At 29.9% G+C, this 22,353-nt stretch overlaps 3 protein-coding genes across 3 annotated transcripts in view; 2 read left to right on the top strand and 1 right to left on the bottom strand.

Annotated features, from left to right (window-relative positions):
- Positions 1-4,486, top strand: part of LOC111030913 (lutropin-choriogonadotropic hormone receptor-like) — a 64,532-nt gene extending 60,046 nt beyond the window's left edge. The window contains exon 16 of the mRNA XM_022310643.1: positions 4,196-4,486. Within this exon, the coding sequence (XP_022166335.1) occupies positions 4,196-4,217 (22 nt within the window). The 3' untranslated portion in view covers positions 4,218-4,486. The remainder of the gene's footprint in view (positions 1-4,195) is intronic.
- Positions 208-8,988, bottom strand: LOC111030916 (tubulin polyglutamylase TTLL6). The gene is made up of 9 exons (XM_022310647.1): positions 8,590-8,988; positions 7,462-7,629; positions 6,237-6,356; positions 5,119-5,348; positions 2,784-2,947; positions 2,539-2,714; positions 2,336-2,445; positions 816-1,026; positions 208-472 (listed from the first exon to the last, which is right to left on the bottom strand). The coding sequence occupies exons 1-9, from the start codon at positions 8,797-8,799 to the stop codon at positions 362-364; spliced, it is 1,500 nt and encodes a 499-aa protein (XP_022166339.1). The 5' UTR covers positions 8,800-8,988; the 3' UTR covers positions 208-361.
- Positions 8,989-16,282: 7,294 nt separating this feature from the next.
- On the top strand, positions 16,283-22,105 carry LOC111030914 (neurochondrin homolog). The gene is made up of 2 exons (XM_022310645.1): positions 16,283-18,000; positions 19,148-22,105. The coding sequence occupies exons 1-2, from the start codon at positions 17,056-17,058 to the stop codon at positions 20,429-20,431; spliced, it is 2,229 nt and encodes a 742-aa protein (XP_022166337.1). The 5' UTR covers positions 16,283-17,055; the 3' UTR covers positions 20,432-22,105.
- The last annotated feature ends 248 nt before the right edge of the window (positions 22,106-22,353 follow it).

Genomic DNA, 22,353 nt, shown 5'->3' with positions numbered 1-22,353 from the left:
TAATTAGTTTTTAATTATACTTGGCCACTTTGGTCAGCTACCTATTATCTTCATATTATAATAATATTATAGGTATAGTTTTTAAGCTTATAAATTGTCACGTAACATAATATTCGAAATTCTTTGATTGTGCACATATAGGTACTTTATGGCAGCACACTGGATTTAAGTAACTCAATTTTACTTAGTAAAAATAATAAAGTTACGTAAATAAATTAACTTTTTGTAGTTTTAATTAAAATATTACATAATATAAAAACAATAAAAAAAAATATAAATATAAATATGGCTTTCGTTTTGATTAAAAGTAGAACTGACTTGCCTCTTTTCGTGGTTTCTTGAGAAAACAGTTTTTGAATTATTAACACCATTCTGTGTCCGCGATGCATTTTCCTTTGAACCATTTATACATCAAACGCGTTTTAAGACTATAACTGCTAAGGTCTACAGAGTTGTTCAAAAAGTTCGGATTCTGAAACAAAAATTAATTTATTAATCAATAGAAATTCATTGTGTAACTTTATATTTAAAATATGCTTGTCTGAGACTTGATTTCAACAGGCAGTTAATAGCCCAGCTCTCTGACAACCCTTTTTTACTCGTATATTATTCTGTTTTGTTTTCATCTATTTTAATATAATTTGTCATCACTAATTTCAGTTTGGTATCGTATACGACTTATGTGATTTTATGAATTTCCGTTAAATGTAAAATATAATATATTATATAAATAAATAATCGTAGGTAGGTGTTGCAAAACGTAAAAAAAACACAAATCCATCGTAGTTCATTAATACATATTAATAATAACTTACGAATTTCGGCGGGAAAACTCTTTTGCAGTCGTGCCGATCAATATATTCCCGATAAGCATTTGTAAATTGAATTTTTGTATCTCTGTCCATGCAAGGACTGCATAATAGGCAGTCTTCTGAATCGCACAGATCACAGTTCAGTCTAGCGCACTTTTCTGGGTATGCCACTATATTTTTCGTGGACACTGCCATCTTAATACTGTCTCCTTTGCTAAACATATACAAATAGTGAATACAATAAATTAAAATGACTGTGAAAATTAAACCGATGAAAATAATTATTATCATTACAATAACTATAATCAATAAACATTGTATAGTCGAAAATTTAGAAGCCATCCTTGTATACTACGACATCTCCGAAATATAGTTTTAAATTTATTGTACTGGACATTGATCTCTAAATATTAACAATTTTACTCTCTTCATTGTACCGACTTACATCACTAAAAGTGTTCAATGTATAATATCTACGTAGTATTTGTATACAGGGCGACTCACCAAGCATACTCGCCCACATTTTCCCTTTAATAATGAATTTAATAAAATTCTGATTTATCATGATATCTATAGAATTTTGAATATACTCAAAGGCAATTTTTTCAAGTTTTTGAATTTTTTTGTACTACTTATGGAGAATATTGTGGCGATACAAGCTTCTGTTTCAATGAGAATTCGCTTTTTTGCTTTAAACTATTAAGTGGATGATTTTTTTGAAAAGTTGTACAAAAAATCTTAAGAATTTGAAAATATGGCCTCAGAGTATCTATATTTTAAAATTACAAAAATCAGATTTTGAATAACTGCATTATTGAAGAAAAAAGTGGTTGACCATGCTTAGTGAATCACCATGTATAATGTATCAAGGTACCAATGTATTCCAATTTAAATATAAATAATAAAATATGATATAATGTGCCACAATATACAAAATACAATAACAATAATGAAAACTTTTCATCGTTCGTCATAATATTATTATACACAAATTTAAAAATGATTTCACATTTTATTTATTCAACATTTTTCCTAGAAATAAATTGAATGTGTTTAACCATTTATAAATGTTTTTACACGTGTAATGCACAGCATGTAACGCATTAAAAAACACATTAAACTTGTTCAGCTCTAATAACAGTTCTTCCGATTTAACCAAACATAACAAACTTGTAAGAGTTTAGATTTAAGACGTCAATTTATAGGTACATTGTTATTGATGTGCAAATCCACTTAATTATATTTTAATAATATAATATATCATATTTTACTATTACAAAGTATTTATTTTATATTTTCTTTAAGTATTTAAACGTATTTACTAAATGCCTTATTAAAAATTGCTCTAAAACAGACTTGCTCACTTTTTTTTACATTTGTTTAGTTCTAATTGTTCTAAATAGCTGTAACAATTGTATACTTATAATACATAATTTTTAAATGGCACTGTTCTAATAACATTTTAGTGTTATTAATGAGTAGGTATCAGTATAATAACAGAAACAAAATACATCCAATATTACCGTTCAAAATGAGTCAGGCCAACAATAGCAAATAAATTGAATAACACTTGTTCGTAAAGTAAACGATTTTGTGGGTAATGAGCCGATGACAAATTTGGCGACATGTTGACCTAAAAACAAATTTAACAATTAAAAATAAATACAATCAATAGGTTATTTGGATTTCAAAAATAGCTCATTAGACTTGAATCCGATTGACTCACCTCCATTATAAACACCTTTAGATCGTTATCAACAACAAAATCGAAACGTGCCATTTCAAAAAAATTCGTTTTCGACTTATATTTGTTCATCAGATTTCTTATCATTGATTCTTTTTCTAAACATACGACTCGTATGGCGTCTTCCAGTTGGTCCCATATTATTGTAGCGTCTCTTCCTTTAAACAAGAAACATTGATATTTCAATACAAACAGTCCGATTCAACATAGTTCTCCGGAATGCTGACCTTGAGCTTTCAAATGAGATTCAACAGAAACTTTCATTGAAGCGCCTTGATCAACGTAATATTTTTTTAGAGACGGAACTTCCCAAGTTGGTAAATAATCATCTCTTATTACGTATTTATCTATGTTGTCGGGATTGAATGGATGGTATTTTTTTGGGCAAAATCTAAAAATACATTCCAAAATATAAACGAACGTCACTCTGTCTCACACACAAAATCTAAACCACGTACACATTTTTTGTTTCTAGCAATGAAAACAAATACATAATTAATAATAAATAAAAAATAAAACAATTACAGTAGGGAAGTCGTAACATTTATGAGTTTTTACAAATTATATTATTTCAATGTATCTTAAAGCCAACATCTGTTAGTAACTGTGACTTATTATAAAATTCGTTAAAATGTTTTTAATGATTATTTATGAAATGTATATTAATTATAATAAGCATTAAGCATTATTTGAGTTGGTATACCTAATTAGAGTGTAAAAAGCTTCACTTAGATAAAAGAAAACTGGAAGGAGTTATATTATGTAGTAGGTACTCAATTGGTACATATAGTCATTTAAGTTTTTAGGTAAAACATTTGATTTTGTCAACTATTAAAAACTAATATCAACAATAAAATATACCATATTATAAAATCAACCATATTAAATGTGTAAATTCTTAAATAATAATTTAATTTAAAATTAACTTCAAGCTGCATATTCTACTATTATTATTTAACTGAAACCCAACAGAACGTTTATATATTTAATTTGCAATTTTATCAAACCAATAATCACGTTGGTTAAGTAAAACATAAATCATTAAAAAAAAAATAATACGTTTCTTCTTCCACATTTTTTATTGCGTCTATTAGAATTAAAATAAAAACCAACCTTGCAAACCACACGTGATCCGTATTGTTCTAGGCATCATACTTAGTTTTAAATGCCATAGCTCACCTAAAATATTGCATAATACGCATAAAGAAATAAATAAAGTTAAAAATGTTCTAAGAGAGGTTTATGTACACCTGTACATTTAAGGCGGATGGATAGTAGCGTAAGACATAAATGAAAAACCGATCTTAATTATTGCCCAAAATTAAATATTTTTTATCATCACATTTAAAACTGACATAAATAGATGAAATAAAAAGTGTTCCTCACATACGTATGGATGTAATACTTTTATTAAAAGAAATTCATTGCTTTTGACATCTAATAATTAAACCTATAATTTCACCTTAACTAAAAAATATTTTAGTAATTGGAATTTTACTTTGATGTGTGATTAATGATTACTGATAACTATAATAGGTACCCATATAATAATATACTTTATAGATAGTTGATTTGATGGATTTGATTTTATTCATATTGGCCATACATATTTTATAATATTACTTCATTGTAACTCTAGGGTAACAGCTGAATATGTATAAAATGTTATTGAGCATCAGTTCAAAACAGGGATTGTATTTTGAACAGAAAACGCAGACGGACCAAATGCCCTAGGCCTACTATTGAGTTTATAAAGTTAATTATGTTACTAAAATGTTTTATTATAAATTATATTGATGTTTAAAATATATTACCTTTAGTTTATTTTTTATTTACATCGTAGTTTTTAGTCTAAGTATATCATTTAGTTATATATTATGTAGAACATAGAACATGTTTTTTATTTGATGCATTAAACATTTTACTGTAGTTGAATCTATTTACAATTTACTCATTGGATTAAAATTAATAAATACATTTAATTTATTAAAATTATGAATGTCTTATTTTATTACACACAGCATGGACTATTTTATTCTAAAATAATATACATGTTTGACAATGGAGGTATAACATCATATTCATTTAGCATAATTAGATCATTTATAAAATATATAATATAATATATTATATTATTATTTTTTATTTTTTAATATTAGACATGTGAACAATATGATCGTATAACAAAGTTATTTAGTTCCTCATTAATCACTAGATATACACAAAATGGACACAATATTTTAATCTTTTCATGAAGTTTTTTTTAGATAAAGATGATTCCTCTCACCCAAACAACTAGGCATTTTTATGTTGTAGGTGTAACATGATAAAATATTATGTATGTGGCTGAATCAAACAAGAAGGTTGAGTATGGCGTATATGTTTAATACGGCTGCCAATAATTACGATCTAAGCCTTTGAAGTGGATGAAAAGTTCGAAAATAATTATTTTACGAAATCAATCCTACGCATACGTGTTGATAACAATATATACACATGGCACATAATATATATATGTATATATTATGTTCATTATTATAGGTGAAACATAATATTATGTACCTGAATAAAATGTCCCCGTTGTATATATACACCCTAAGAGGATCTATGGACGTAATGATTGTATAAACTCCAATATCAAATTTATGTCCATCAATCAACAGAGGATTATCAATATACTCTTGAATAAATGTGCCGTTTGAATTGAAGTCCAATTCTTTGATTGATTTAATTTTAATGCCACGGTGATTGTTCTGCTTCTGAACGAACAGTTTATGAGGATATTGTTCGGCCTAAAACAATAACAATTTATAGGTACCAAAGTATTACAATTTGTCAACCGCCGAACCTCAGTGTTGAAGACGACAGCTTTTAAACGAATAAAATAAAATTGTATAATACATTATTAATTAAACATGGATGTAAGTGAATAATGTAAACCCTGCAGGTAAGTACGCTGCTCTTTGATTGATCTCTTAGTCCAAATAATATTTTACTATTGTAACTTAAAATACTTGTAATAAATCGTTTCAGTTATATTATTAACTTATGTACACTTTGTGTAGATAATTTGTCCATTGTGCACACACAATATAGATATTTTATGCAATAATTAAATCTTAGTCCGTTTGATATTATACTATGTTTGACTATTTCTTTTAAATAAATTGTATAACATTTTAGATTTTAAAATATGTTCGCTGTAGGTTGAATAACTATTTTTTTTTTTTTTTGTAAATGTTACTATGTCAGTGGAAATATTTGGAAAAATGTTTGGTCATCTACTTAGGTATAATTCGTTTATGACAAATATTTTTGAAGGACAATAAATGGATACAAAGGTAGAGGCAAATGGCCGAGGAAGGCATATATAGAAGAAATGATAAACCAAGCTGACTGTAATCGATATATAGAAATGAAAATAATGGCGAATCAGATTTGAAACGACAAGGCCTTTAGTAGAGAAGAAGAAGAAGAACTTTACTATGTAAGACAACGATTTCATTTCGATGATTATTATTACCCAACAAGCTTTTAAAAGTTAATTTCAATAAAAACATACTAAAATATGCATATGCTTGACTGTATATCGTAAATTTTTACTTACTAACTATCAAAATATTATAACATTTTATACCTAGTGCATAAATATTAAATGGAATATTTATAATATAACTTACAAATGTGAAAAATTTTGATTTTTCTAATGGCATGTGAAAGGCTGGAGGTACATATTTTATGTTCGATGTTGCCAAATCAATTTTATTTGTTATAAAACCGATACCAGGGAAATGGTTGACCTTTAAATATAACAAATAAACATTTTAGAAATATATTAAAAATCAAGTAAACTGTCGATTGACGTAATATTTAAGACGTAAGTATATTTTTTGAAGCATTTTTGTATAATGTTTAAAGACCGTAAAAACTAAAACAAAAAAATGCATGCGAATAATATGCCCAACAATATCAAAGGTATGACTTTAAAACAATCAAACATGACATTGTAAAATGCTTAAATAAAAATTATATTAAATAATTTTATTTTTTCAATATATTATTCTATATATTTTTTAATTCCTAAGTTAAGTTAAAGTAAAATCTAAATAAAGTTTATATAATTAAAAGATAAATCAAAATTATCTAATAATTTAATTAAATTAGAAGTTGAATATTAACTGTTTAATTCAAGTTAATTAAAAAAAAAATTAAGTTTCAGTTTTAATATAGGCACAATTAAAATAATATCTAGTGAGACGTAGCTTATCAATTTGTATAAACGACAAACTTACTAGTCTTAATAAGTATAATAGGTGTATATAATATTTTGTACGAAAATATGAAATTATCATAATTGAAATTGAAATCAACTCAACTTGTTCAAATGTAAAGTTAACTCAGTAGATTAAAAGTTAATTATTTATTCTCCTTAAGTTAATAATAATAATAAATTAACTTCTTAAGTTGAAAAGTTAAATTAACTTAACTTAAACGTATCAACCCGTTAATGCCTAGCTTAGCAAAATTGTATGCTCTAAAAATAAAAATATTTAAAAGAAAAATAAGTAAAAATGTGATAAATGTTTGTATCTAATGGTGAAATTCGTGTGTATATAATAGTTCACAAGTAGGGGTATTATGTTATATTATCATTAGCAATATAGTTTATTTTCAAAATCCACTCATCAGTCTCATAAAAAAATGACTTATTATTTGTCTACCATTAAACTTGTGATAAGTTAATACTATCAAAATAGATAATTTAATACCTACACGAGCTGTTTAAAATCATTAAACGTAAGCGCTCGGTGTGTAGAAAGTTTGAACGCACACTTCGAGTAATTTGTATTAACGAGAGATTGTGTACGAGCAGGAAGGTAATATGATAAAACTTGAATTTCTCACTTTTTGATGAGGTTTCAAATTGGAAAACATGATTTGATCAGCGTAGACTTTGAAAGGATATTCGTGAGCCCATATAACGTCCCAATCCACTTTTTTATCGAACGGTCTTCTTGTGTACCCATAAACATTGAACACGTCAAAAACGTGCACCAAGTGTCCAGCATCAGCCTGAAACAATCACCGAATCACACATACGTACACACATGTACACAATATTTATAACGGATGATGATTATAATATTACAAACACAGTTGTATACATCAATATGCATTAGGTACGCAGGACGATTCTATATCGTGAACCAGAAAAAAATATCTCGGAAATCAAAGGCTCTTTTTTTTCTTCGACGGCACTTAATAAATGCTGATAATAATAGTAGAAGACGGTAACAATAAGAACAATACAAATAATAAAAACAGTTATTGTTATAACAGTAGGTGTACTTATATGTTTAAAATATGAAATCGCATACGCATTATACTACCGTACCTGTATTTCATAAGAAGATATTTCCGATATTTTTTTATAAGCACTTAAGATTATTGGTTCACGATAAAAAATACTCAACCTGAAATATGATTTATTAAGCACGCCCGTCTCATTTTCCCAGTACTTTTTATTCTTTACGCGACTTAGTGTTGCGATGACTTTCTTGTTCTAAATATGGAGAAATTCGAGTACTAATTTCCATTACAGTACCTGCAATATTTATTGTTATACATTTATTGATCATTCATCGCCAGATTACAGAGTCTCGTCATCTATACATAGGGGCTCGCTCAGAGTTTGATTGCGATTCGTATAAAATATTTCAGAATTATATTCCCCCGAGCCGACTGCAAGTCGCGGTCGCAGTAAAGGGTGGTTTCCGTCGGAGAAAAACATAATGTTGTTTGTTGTATCTACCATAATATTAACCTCTTAAGTTGAGAATAGGAAATCGAAGTGTTCATTAAAACTATTTAAGTACAATGACACAGATGGTATAAAAAAAAAATTAAAACAAAAAATATAGGTATAGGCGTGTCGGAATCGTGGTGAACCGCGGCGGTCGAATAAATCTCGCTGTATAGGTATTTCATTAATTTTTATCTAGGCATATTGTGTGTGGGCGAGAAATGTCTCACGTGTTTCGCCAGGACTATGTACGACGGCCTTTTCGCAGCCTCCGCGTGCCTTTGAGACGGCTGCCCGGCGTACGGCTCTTGTCCGTGATGGAACTTGTTGTGCTCGTACTGGATCCAGTTGAGCTCGAAAAAGTTAACGGCCAACAGGACGACGCACAGGAAAAGCATGAAGCCGACGACCAGCGGCATGGAAAACCATCGGAGCCTCATCCTGCGGCGACCACCACAGCCTCGCGAGACCGCAGAGCCGAGGCGGCAAAGGCGCGGACGGCCGCGAAACACGTAAAAATCAAAAAGTCTGCCCGCTGTCGGCGTGCGGCGAGCGTGAACTGCAACTGGTGGTCGGCGTATCGAATATTATACACGTCCGCTACATCGTACGGTCCTACGGGTTATAGGCATCCACACCTATGCCCGTAGCCGTGTGTAGGTCGAGCGAAGCGATCCACGTGGACCGGAGAAAGTGGGCCGTCCGATGACCCGACGCCGAGCTCATCCTTTCACTCTCGCCGACGAGTATATTATACATGTATATTGTATATATTAACATGGTATTAAATTATCTGCGTGTGTGTTTTGAAGAGTCAAAGTTATTCGTATTCCGAGTGCAGCGCGCCGCTTGAGCGTTCCATAGTATTATTGTTGTTACGATGACGTCCGGTCTCGAAAATACAGATGTGATGACGTTTGCGGTACAAGAAGTTTGGTATACGGCTGCGAGCGGTAGGAGTCGAAACGTGCGGTGTGAAACTGTTTTCGGGCACGAAACCCAAAACCCGAAAATCGTAAACGTGTTGGGATTCCCCGGCCGCGGTGGGGACACTCCGTAGGTTCATAGCGCGTGTGAATTTTCACGGAGGTCGTTTTTTTTTTTATGGCTCGTCTGCCATAAAAACGTGAACAGCGTTCAATTAAATATTGACTCTCTCGTAGCGATGTTTCGTTCATATATTTTTCCAAGCACTATATAATGTGTAAACAAATTACTTTTAATGTATAAGCGGCTGCACGTGAAGTGTATATATATATAAATCAGACTTGAACCAGTTGCACTCAACCAAATTTGCCATTTGCCCTCTCAGTCTATACATGATGTATACATGGTTACAATACCAATCCCATGTTGATAAATAAAAAAAAAAAAATGTGTGTAATAAAATAATAGTTAATAAAATATATATTTATATAAGGAGCATATAATTGAATTTGTCAAAATATAATGAAAAGTAGTTTTTTATGTTTAAAAAAATGTTTAAACTTCAAATCTTTTATTACCTATCATTTTATACTATTTTTAACAAATTACATTGTATGCCGCTTGTAGTTATAAAAATTATATTTGATTATTTATTATATGCATTATATATATATATATTATTTATCATATATATATTTACCTCCCCTATTTTACGGGTTTGTACTGTATTAGACATTTGTGTGCATAATAATATGTGACGGCAACTGGTACATTTTGTAAATGCCAAAAATAGCCACTATTGGGGTAACCCTAGTCGACACCCATTATAATATGATACATACGTATTTTATACCTACTACAACTATATAGTGCTATCCTATTGTGGGTAAAATTTTTTTATTTTTATTTGTATAGTTGATATAGTCGTGTAAATCTCACATAACTACCTGAGTACAGGTACAAATGTATAAACATTGGCCCAAAATCGTCAAAATCTGAGATTTTGTACTGCCAATATTTCGCAAGTTTTTTTTTAGTTTGGAACGTGCATGAACCATGGAGGTTAGGCCAGGCACATCTGCCGTCTACCTTTTTGAGTTGTAGGTTCGGCTTTTCTTCACGGTAAGCTGTGACTATTGTGCCTATAATGGTTACCCCAGCCCTGGGCAGCTGTGAAGGAAAACAGGACCTAAGATTCATAATTTTAGATGTGGCCAGCCTAACCTCCGTGATCCATGCATGTTCCAAAAAAAAAAACATAACTACTAATTATTGGCAGTATAAAATCTCCGATTTTGACCTAGAGGGCCTGGTGAAGCGTGCTTGTTAAAATCACGTAATTTTCATGTAGTTAAGTTTATATTTTAATTATAATCAATTTACCATCGGAATTATAATAAAAACAATAATCAACAGGTAAGAAAACAAGTTTTTCTAATATTTATGAACTAGTCAGCTAAGAGTGCCAACAATGGGGAAACTCATTCCTATAAACATGCTTCTAATTGTGTAAATGATTATACGAAAATCGAAAGTCGACAATACAAGCGTGACATATTCTTATAGCCAATGCGATACACGTGCAATATTCAACGTGAACTACTTGATTTTATATGTGGGTACATAATGACTAATTGTAATTATTTAAAAAAAATAATATTAAGATTTTGAAAATAAAAATTAAATGAACATTTTTTATTATTCATTTATAAAATTCATCAAGTGTTTATATAAGAGGTAACAGGATAACAGGATTATTTAAGAAGCTAGATATTTGTTGAATAGTCCAGTTACACTCTGTATAAATATAGGCACGTCCGTCCGCTGCGGAATATAAAAATACTGATTTCGGTTTTCTTTATATCGCGGGCCATGGCACAATATAATATGCTCATTGCTTGTTTACTTATTAAACAATATTTATAATAATATTATAGTCCAGAAGCTATGGTGAATAACGTATTGTTTTATTTTAGAAATGTTCGGTTTCAGTTTAACTGTTCCGTCTGTTCGGTGTACACGCTATATACTAATATAGGTACTATACACTAACAGTGATCATAATACTCAGTCGGTAGTTGTTTACATCCTAACATTCTATTTTTGAAACGTAATTTTATTATATTGTTACTGTGGGTAATGGAAATGACAAATGATTTTTTTTCAATAAATACATATGAACATATTAACATATAAATATTTAGGGCGGCAAAAAACTTCAGAGACAACACTACTGCATGCTTTTACAAGCCTAACTCGAATGGTTTTTAAGGTCTTAATATTATATTTTAAGTATCTACTTGTATTGCATTCATGATATATTGTTTTTGGGGTATATTACGAATATTATGAATTCTAATATTCTAGTATTATGCTATGACAATTAATTTGTTTAACGTTTACGAATTACGGCAATCATCGAATTGCTCGCGGTCATCAACAATTATCGGTTGATATTTCAATTGTATAACTTTCCAGCTTACTCCATATATAATATGTGCATATAAATTTATAATTACCACGAAATATATAGCTTAGACTCGTTAGAAGGGTAATATATATATATATATTATGCAAATTATTTGAAACGTATTTTACACATCGATAGGGTCACTCATATTATTTACGGTTTCCCAAGCCGACACATTGTGTGTTCAATATTATAATAGATGCCAGCCTCATACTATGATCGTTTAATATTTTTCATAATTAATACTTTGTCAAATAATTACATACTTTTACAAAAATTAATCTGCTTTCGACTTTTTGAACATCAAGACTTCAGGATTTTCTAATCACCTGCAGTAACTTCTAACACTAACTATAGGTAACAGCTGTGGCAGTGTGACACAATATGAAATAGGTACCTTTATACATTCAAAACATTTAGCTGCAAACTAATTTTATGTGGCATCAATACGAGGATCGTATAATAGGACAGGACGTTTGTTGACGATGCTCACATTGCATAAGTAAATAACTTAGAGGTCAGGGAAAAAATTATCAGACACGAATCATCTCCTCCTACGCTCTGTTCCAATATTAACGTGTTTGAGTTCTTGTCACGAAATGTTGTAGGTATGTTCTATCTCTCGCTTTGTAGGTAAATTGTTAAGAACCACGGCATATAACTGTATTTTACCTACCAGCTCTTACGTATTATATTATTATGTGTAAAATACCAAACGGGCATATATTATAAAGACAGTGCAATGTCAATGTGTATTACTTTAATTACCTACCATAACCAAAAGTGTCACTAAACTGAGCCCCCAAAATGTATATGCACTTTACATGAATAGCCTGAAAGAATGTGCTAGATTATTAATGGCATCTACCGAACGATTGAAGTACAAGCAAGACAATGAAAAATATTATCGCGCAAGACACGACGTCGGTCTCGAAATTTTTATTTGTCACTGGGTTTTTCCTAAAATTTAGGAATTAAAATGATTAAGTCGACTTATACGTTGGTTACAACGTATAATGTTATCGTTTTTTGTAGATTTGGATTAACATATTTATAACAATGAAACGTCTAAACTCAAAGAAGATTCTGATAAGCAATACCAGTGTTACTACTTATATACTATAGGTATACCTAAATTTCATTTTGATATATTAATTCATGATTTTTATTAAAGCTATGTTATAACTTATACCAATGTCCAAATATATATTATCAGAGTAAGGCGTAATTGTAATATAATATTTACAAGCATGTAATCAAAGCACTGTTTACCCTTAAAATAAATATATCCAATATTATGATATACTTTAAAATTAGAATAAACTCCGTTAATCGAAGACATAACAGTTAACAAATAAACTATAATACACTCCTTCACCTAAAAAATTACAATAACTAGTTACTTGGTTAATCACAGTCATAGCAAAAATAATTACTAGCTATTGCACATCAACACTCTATTTTGCAATCCAATACATCAATCATAGCATATACATTTCTCCGTATAAAATAGTTAGGATGTAGATCTCTTACATATACATAAGTGTAAGACATAATTAAAAAGCAGATCAATTAGCCATACACCACTATTTGACCTCACTATCTATCAATCCAATCAGATTACTTACACTTTCGATAGCACCTTCTAAAAAATATCAATAGACGATACTAATCTGCAAAACTTATAAAAAAAAGCTTTATAACACACAATCAATAGAAGCCGTTTTTTACACTCATCGCCCAGTAACTAACTTATACGGTCGCAGTTTGCAGAACACGAATTGTTTAAACCATAAACATAATATCTAATCTTTGAACAAATTCCCCGAACAGTTCATTAAACTAATGTCATATTGTTTATTTATTTGTACACTGTTAATAACTAAATAGGTACAGTGGCACGGTGTATCGTCTTTTTGAAACATACTCGAATTTTCGTAATTTTAGGAAAAAAAATTACATGTATTATCATATTTGTATAATTGATCTAAAATTATTTAGGTAATGAAATTAACGGGTATTTTATAAATTAAATTCAGTAGAAGTTGCAATATCAAAATGTGTTGAGTATTTAATATTTATACATATTTTAGTTATCTGTTGTAAACCTTAAAGAATAATAATTATTTTAAAAGGCTTAACAATAAATTCATCAGCAGTTAATGTGACATATAAAATAAAATAATTTATTACCTTAATTAATAAATACAATTGTAATTTGTTTTTAGTTTTTACAATATTATTCCATAAATTACTTTTTTAAAATAAAGATATAAATAATGGATTATACCGTTGGAATATCGTTTCATTTTAGTATTTTTTTTATTTTGTTTGGTAAATGTGTATAGCACTTTGCAACATTAAAATTATTTATAACTTTTGAATTTAATTATAACTTGCGTTCACGTGTCACATATTACACAATATATACTCTGATACTCGTACGCTGTATAAATGTATAATATTATATACATACAGGGTTGGGGAGTTTTTTATATACACGAACACACACACACACACACACGACACACCCGTGCTATATCATACAAGTATCTTCAAACACAATATTATAATAATATATTAAAATGTATTCGTCATAAGTGTATTATTATTTTTTTTGTGGGCGAAATAATGATTAAAGAGTTAAAACGATAGTCGTCGTAATTTCGTCAAGACAACATTTGCAGTATTTTTAAATTTATTTATATTTCCATTAAACGGACCTCGTAATCGTCAAAGAAACCTTGTACCATTTTTGCGGGTTTACACTAAAATATTATTATGTCCAGCTCTCCTCGTCTCCGCTGACCACCGTGTAAGGTCTTTTGATGTGCATCACTTCAGTGTGTCACACACACACACACACACACACACACACACACACACACACACACACAAACTATAAAACTACACTTTATACAGTGTGTATATAGTATAGAATACTCCTAATGAACTTAGTTTTTTTGAGTACCTATATTTGTTTTGCTTAACATTTTTAATATAATATAAAATTTTTATTTTTTTGTAATGCTACGAGGTATATATAATACATTTACATTTTAAATTGTAATACAGGGAATGAGGGGACCACTATGCACTTGTTGACTGTCTACAACACATCACATACGACCACGAGATGCCGGCACAGAAAATTTTAGTTTAATAGTTTCAATTCTGTGTTGTTAGTTTTGATAATAGGGTAAATTTACCTATTTTCAAACTTTTAGGTAAGAACATTATCTTTGTGATATTTTTTGATATTTTCATTTACAAGCAAGATGTGGGTATGTGAAATATCATGCATTAATAATGCTCATATCTCCCTTGAATATTAAAATATCGAATAAAAGCCGATGACAATCGATAAATAATGTTCTTAACAGTTAGTTTGATAGTATTTAAACTCACTCTAATATCAAAACTAACAATACACCATTAAAATTTAAAACTAATGACCGACGATTTGAATTGGCATTTGGGAAGATCATTAGGTACCTAAAGGCTAAGACCCTTAAACCCAACTAACTTCAACATAAACTGCAGTGAAACAATTATACAGTGGTTATCTGTATAATATGTATATTTTGTCATCAATAAAAATGTAAAATGTTGATTAAATTTATTATAGCTATTGATGTATTGATTCGACGCACTAGCACTATTTTATTTTGTCTCAAAATTTCAGTTCAGCAGAACAACATAATATAGATTGCGTTGATAACTTTAATATTAGAGTGAATCTTGAATAGCTGAATATCTAGTATCTACCTATTCCTAAACTTAGAGTTAAGAATATAGATAATTCACTTTTGTACATTGGCAATTTTAATTTGTATGCAAGTAATGACGAATAGAGGACAATCTATATTATTACAATTTAAAATGGTCATTAAATTGCATACAAATACAAATATTGTAAAACAGACCACCGACAACAATGAAATTCCTTATTCGGTAACGCGGTACCTAACTGAATTACGTTGCAATTAAATTAACTCAATTTTATTGTAACAAAATATTACTTATTAAAAGTGATTATTATAGAGTAACGCATTTTCTCTCACGTTTTTAAAATAAGTTATGAATGCAAAATCTATGACCAAACCATCGAATCCTAAGGGCTACCTGGGGTATTCGAAAAAAATTTAAAATCAATTATACTTTCGATTTCGATAATTTTTGGTAGATCGGCAATGAATTAAAAAATAATAAGCAAACATATTATTTAACATCCCAGGAATAAAAGGTAGAACCCCAATGTTATACGGACATACGGTTGTACCTACCTAACTCACCAGTCACCTTATACGGCATATGTCAATACTTTTATACTTTGAAATTTGTTTTCCTCCGATAAAATAACCCTAGACATAGCGGTTATTGATAATAACATACCTCTCATACATTTAAATATTATACATCTTTACCGTTCTTACCTATAGTTGGTTCAGCTAGTATGGATATTGGGTACGTCGTCGGATCTCGATTCGGTAGGTACTTCCGACTTCGGAAAATCCGCCACTACCGGGCGACGCTCGAGATAACAGCCGGGCGGTGATAACAAGCTGATAAGTGATAACAGCGGTGTTATCAGCGTTTGTGTTGTTGACAAGACGTGAAAGCGCACGTGCCATAAGCCGGTCGTGCATCATAACAATATCATATAGGTACCTCCTAAATGATGTCGCGGACCAGACGTATTTCGAAAAAATAATAAATATAATATATTCGGTCGGTTTCGGTTGCAAGTCGCAACACGCAAGACCGACCATCAACGCCGTTGGCCGGAGCTCAAGTCTACACTCACGGTTACGTATAATGATGACGATAATAATAACGACGCTCACACGTGCCGGGCGTCTCCGTCGTTCTCTCGCGATTCACAAGTGTTCGACGCCCTTCGTTTGGCCACCAGCCATCTCGCCGTGAGATCCGTAGCACATTTTTTTTTTTTTATTATCGTTTAATTTTTTTTTATTTTTTAACCGCCCCCCGATTGGATCCTAGAGGAACAGCCGCCGCCGTCTCATATTATTATTAGCCGTTATGTAATATTCTTCGAAAACTGGCACGGGTCCCGGCATAGCTGCTGCTGTCGAGCGGTGGTAAACATCCGAAGAGCTAAATATAGAAGCCGACTGAAGAGAGCCGCACAGACCCTTTCGCCGCTTCGGAAATTCAATACAATTGTTGCCGTCTCCCGTGCGTGTGCGTCCGGCCGTGCTTTAGAGTACCTTCGATTTGAATACATACTTTTGTATACATTTTATCGTCTGTTTGTCTTTTTTCGCATCGAAAGATGAGCGACGAAGTGCTGGACTCGGTTAAGAAATGCGTTGGCGTCATTAAAGGTGCGAAAACGGACACTGAAAAATTCGCCGCGCTGTTTATGGTCACCAAAACCGTGAAGGCCGAGAAATGCAACCCTCGCTCCAAACTTGCCCTGTTCGAAGCCATCGAGTTCAAATTCATCAAACGTTTGTTGCTCAGCGACGAAGTGCCAGCTGGCTGTCCACCATTCGTTTACAAGTCAGTGGCGATGAGCATACTCACGGCGCTGTGCAGTGTCCAAGAGGTTGCCACTCATAAAGAAATATTACAAAATGTTGATGTGTTCCTAGATATTGTACTCAGCGAAGGTGATGAAGACGAAGATGAAGCGGACGAGGATAATCTCATGCTAGTTAATGAAGCTTACAAGTGTTTGAATTTTATTGTAACTTTTGAACAGGGCTTAAAAGCACTATTTGATGTTGACACAGTAGGAAAAATGTGTAAAGTGTATTCTCAAAAAAGTTTTCAGACAGATGAAGCATTGTCATTGCTTGTTACCATCGTTGAGAAATTTGGTCCACCTTCCTGGGAAAATAATGTCCAAAACTTTAACACACTGATGAACATCTTAGCAGTAGATTTTGAAACTGACCACAGTGAACGAAAATTTAAATTATGTTCAATACTTTCACCTTTATTAGGCAATTGCCCAGTAGAAATTGTACAAAACACTTGTGATAATGAAATATGGCCGACAAAATTATTCTTAGGACTGCGAGACATATTGACTAGTAAGCTTGTTAAAGCACAACGAGATCCAGCAATCAAGTTAGCATCGCAAATGCTTACCACATTTGGTGCTGAATGGTCACTACAAGATGAAGCAAAACCAAAAGTATTTTTCTTGATGTTAATACATTTGGCTTCAATTGAAATACGTATGCAATTAGAAAATACAAAATTTGAACAGGTACCTATTATTATTTATTTTGTACCTATATTTTATTTACATTTTGAATATAAATAGTGAGGTAAATAATTGCATTCATAATTACATTTTAGTTTAAAAAAAGTTAATTTGGTTTCTAAAATGTATGATATGCGCGTATATATTGTAGGTACATTACCTATTTATGTACATTAATATTTTAATTAATTTAAGTTTTCCTCAACTAATTTATGGTATCCAAGTAAGAATTATTTTATCAAAATTGATTAAATTGATTTATCTTTAACAAATGTACTTAATGTCTTAATAGTACTTGATCTAGTACTTAATTATGAACCTAATTATAACAAATAATAGAGAATTTCTGGTTTTTAGTTAGAATTACTAGAAAATCACTATAGGCTCATAACATTTTATGTTGGATCTATTCCAATGAAGTATTAGTTTGTGTAAAATTTTTATTTTCAAACAATTATTTAAAAAAATGTTGATAAGTAGATATAAAATATAATTTTAAATAGAACATTAATTTATTGCATGAATCATAAATTAAATAAATTGTAAAATAATTGTATTATTTATTGAATCTACCTAATACTTTTTTATGCATTCATTTATCTTAACTATAAATAAAAGTAATAATTTATTATTAAATGTCCAACTATACCTACAGAAATTATTTGGCTCAAAATTTCTATTTTAAATTAATTGTATTAATTTGTACTTATATCATAATCTTTTTTGTCAATTTCCGTCTTATTTATAAGATTATAATAAACTTACTTTTGGCTAAAGCTCAGTATTTAGGTACATCACCTGTAATTTACCATAGTATTTTGTGAATCCATTTTATTAATTCTTCTAAGAGCTTAAAATGAGTTTAAGTAGTAACCGTCATCCATGGACCATAAAACCATATTATTATACAATTTGTATTGAAGGATTGTTAAGAATTTTAAAAAGTATTTACTTACTTTTACAAGATACAATGGGTGTACCTATCATATTTAAACCTTTATCCAGAGCTTTACCTAAATAAATTGGGGTTTTGTTTGTTTTATATCAAAATAATCGTAATTAATACTCAACTAAATGTGAAAAATATTTAAAATGTATTACATATGTAATGTATTTACCATATTTTAATTGGTTATTTTTTTTTTTCTAGGTGTTGGCTGCAGAAAATTTACTTGGTTCATGTTTCACAATTCTAGAAATATCAATTGCGTTTCTATCAGCTGACACTTTAGATTTAGAACAAAAAGAAAAACAGCAAACATATACAGCACTAAAAGGAGCTTTTACTGCTGTATTAAACCTTCTAAAAACGTTATCTGTATCTAAAAAACCCTTAGAAAACAAAGAGAAATGTTTTGTATGTTTGATGCTCATGTCACTTTCTGCATGGTTAACTCTAGAAACATCTGCAATGAAACCTGCCGTGAACAATATTTTGCCATTTGCATTACAGATTGCCAATGAATCATTCTTTGCGTACCGCGCACGTTACATATCAGAACATATAAAATCTGAAGATAAGCCAGTAACATATGATCCTTTGAGTTCCGTGGATGTGTTGAGAGCATTTTTACCAGCTCTATGTCATATAACAGTGGATGACAGTGGTCGTGCTGTATTATTAAAAATTAAACAAGAAGAGGTATTGCAAGAATGTTTGGCATTTCATTGGTCAATTGCACATTATAAAAAACCATTGATACCAAAATCTGAAAGAAGTAAACCCAGAGGGCCAGAACCTGAAATTCCAGCCGAACGTCTGAAACAAATGGCTGACTCAAGAGGAGCAATTATTAGTATATGCAATACATTCATGAATATCTGTGTATTAGAAGTTGATTATGTGAAAAATAGTCCATTGTTTTTTACTCTCATGAAATTTGTGTTTGATAATCTACCTGAATTAAAAAACAATCATGATAACCTTGTTGTGTATGGCAACATGGCTGTTCTGGGTTTGTTGCTACTGAAATTGAAGACTGCTTACATTAAGAAAAATGACTTCTCTATTTGCCGTTACATACAAGCAACTATTCGATTTCTTTGGGATGCGTATACCGTTGATGAGAATAGCAATAATTCACGATTTGTATTAGGTCAGTTGGTTGTGACTATGACTTATAAAGAAGCATGGATCGAGTTGCAAGAGTTATGGTTTTTGGGTATGCAAAATCTTAGTGGCATCTTAACCCTTGTTCCATGGATATCGGAATTTGCAATCGAAAGTGGTTGGGCAGAAGGCATTATAGACATGTTGGTGAAAATTAAGCCAGGTTCACTTCCAACCAATGTAAAATATGCTTATGAAGATTTACTGTGTCGCCTTATTGATGCTAACAGTGATTTGGTAGCTACGCTCAAGAAAAAAGATGCTATTACAGCTTGCCGGGGTCATAAATTTATGGAATTGGGTAAAAAATTATTTGGAGAATAATTATATTATAAAACCATTTGTATTTTATTTTCTATAGCATTTATACTTAATATAAACATTTTCATTTTATTGTATACAAAAAAAAACAATTATATATTGTAGTATTTGAATCAGAAAGCATATTAAATTAAGGACTAATATTATAGATAAGGGACAAATATTTAAAAATATATTTTTAAATTTATGAAATTATAAAATAGTAATTATTTTTTATTTGTGTGTCTATTAAATTAATTTCATATATTATATGACCTAAATATTGCTTCAAACAGAATAATCTTAAATCAATTATTATTCCAGGTTATAAAATAGTTGTTCTTGATGAAAATGTTTAGTATAATATAATAATATTTAGTTTATAATATTATTTTTTTGGTTAAAACGTTTGTAATAACTAATGACTGATATTCTGTTTTTGTTACTTCATTTAATTGGGTACAATTATGTAAAGCCAAATTGTATTTCTATGTTAGTTCATACTGTATCATCATATTGATAATGCTGTAAGTACAGACAACTGTATTTTTTTTTTTATTAAATCTAGTCATTTATAGTATTCTTGCCAATTTTCAATTAAACCCATACACAATAATATAATATGTTGTTTATTTTTCATTTAATCAGTACAATATTGTCAATATTATTATCCAATTATTATAAATATATAACTATTAATAAGGAATATAGATTCATGAGTAACATCCATGACCTCTTGTACTTATGACATTAGCTTATGAAGTAAAGTAAACAAAATTCAATGATGGATCAATTTTAATATTTTATAGGTATATCTAATTGAAACCAAACAATTGAATAATGGATTGAGTAGTCATTAAACTTAATAAATGTAGAATTATAATTTTTATTGCATCAAAACGATTGTTACACAGGTACATAATAGTATTTTCATATAACAAAGTAATATATCACCAATTTTATTCACATTTGGTTTTTTATCATATTTTCATTCTTTTTTTTATACATTGATACACTGTTTCTTAGCAACTTATTTTGATAAATATACATTTATTTTGAACTATATATATTATGCTTATTGCTTACTCGTGTTACATAAACTATTTTATTTTTGTTAATTAAATACAACTCTTGACACACAAACAATCTAAATCAAGATATGTATTGTATAACAATACAATATTATTTCTTTTGAATCGCTTATCACTGTGCACATAATTTTGTTAAGTTAAGTATATACATATGAAATATACACATCTCAAATTCCCAAAATTCACAAATGATTGGTCTATCAATTATTTATCATTTATTTTTTTTAATTAGACTTTTTTTCCTACCTTTATTAACTACAACATTGTGGCACAGATAATAATATTATACTCATATATTGTATTGTATTTATAGGTATTAGGTAAATATTATCTCGTTTAGATGCGGGAGTCTAGTGATAATTTAAATATTATACTTTTAATGTACAGGTATGTATTTTTTTTTTAATATAGGTATTTTGAAAAATGAGTGAAATTCAAAATGTATTAGGTTTTTGGAATGTTTAGTAGTTTCATAATGTGTTATTTTTCTTTTATGCTTATATCATCTTACATTTCCTTGTAAAAACTTCTTACTATACTCCACCCCCACATATACTCCAACAATTTTAAGATAAGCGTTGTTTAGAGATTTTATCTACTTGGTAAGTATATCATTATAAAACTGATACCTATAAAAAACAATAGACTAACTTTTGAAATTCAAGAACTTGAAGCTTTACATGCATTCTTAAGTATCACCTAGACGTGGTAATACAGTTGGAAAAATTGAAATATTTTAGATTTCTATAAAGTATATTTGGAATAGTTTTATGTGGTGCATCGTTTAAAAGTGTGCATTTTGCTTCTCTAATAGGTAGGTATCTTAAATTAATCGTAGGTATATTTATGATCACC

Source organism: Myzus persicae, unplaced genomic scaffold, assembly GCF_001856785.1.
Source record: "Myzus persicae strain clone G006 unplaced genomic scaffold, MPER_G0061.0, whole genome shotgun sequence".
In the NCBI taxonomy this organism is placed as follows: domain Eukaryota; kingdom Metazoa; phylum Arthropoda; class Insecta; order Hemiptera; family Aphididae; genus Myzus; species Myzus persicae.
The sequence above is the reverse complement of the archived record's forward strand: the minus strand, read 5'-3'. Positions and strand labels throughout refer to the sequence as shown.

Excerpts from the sequence above, each read along its gene's own strand:
- LOC111030914 (XM_022310645.1), top strand. The coding sequence starts at position 17,056 with ATGAGCGACGAAGTGCTGGACTCGGTTAAGAAATGCGTTGGCGTCATT. Across the intron at positions 18,001-19,147 it reads AAAATACAAAATTTGAACAG|GTGTTGGCTGCAGAAAATTT; the intron begins GTACCTATTATT and ends TTTTTTTTCTAG.
- LOC111030916 (XM_022310647.1), bottom strand. The coding sequence starts at position 8,799 with ATGAGGCTCCGATGGTTTTCCATGCCGCTGGTCGTCGGCTTCATGCTT. Across the intron at positions 5,349-6,236 it reads AATCAAAATTTTTCACATTT|GCCGAACAATATCCTCATAA; the intron begins GTAAGTTATATT and ends TTATTGTTTTAG. Across the intron at positions 473-815 it reads GAGTTTTCCCGCCGAAATTC|AATCCGAACTTTTTGAACAA; the intron begins GTAAGTTATTAT and ends TTTTTGTTTCAG.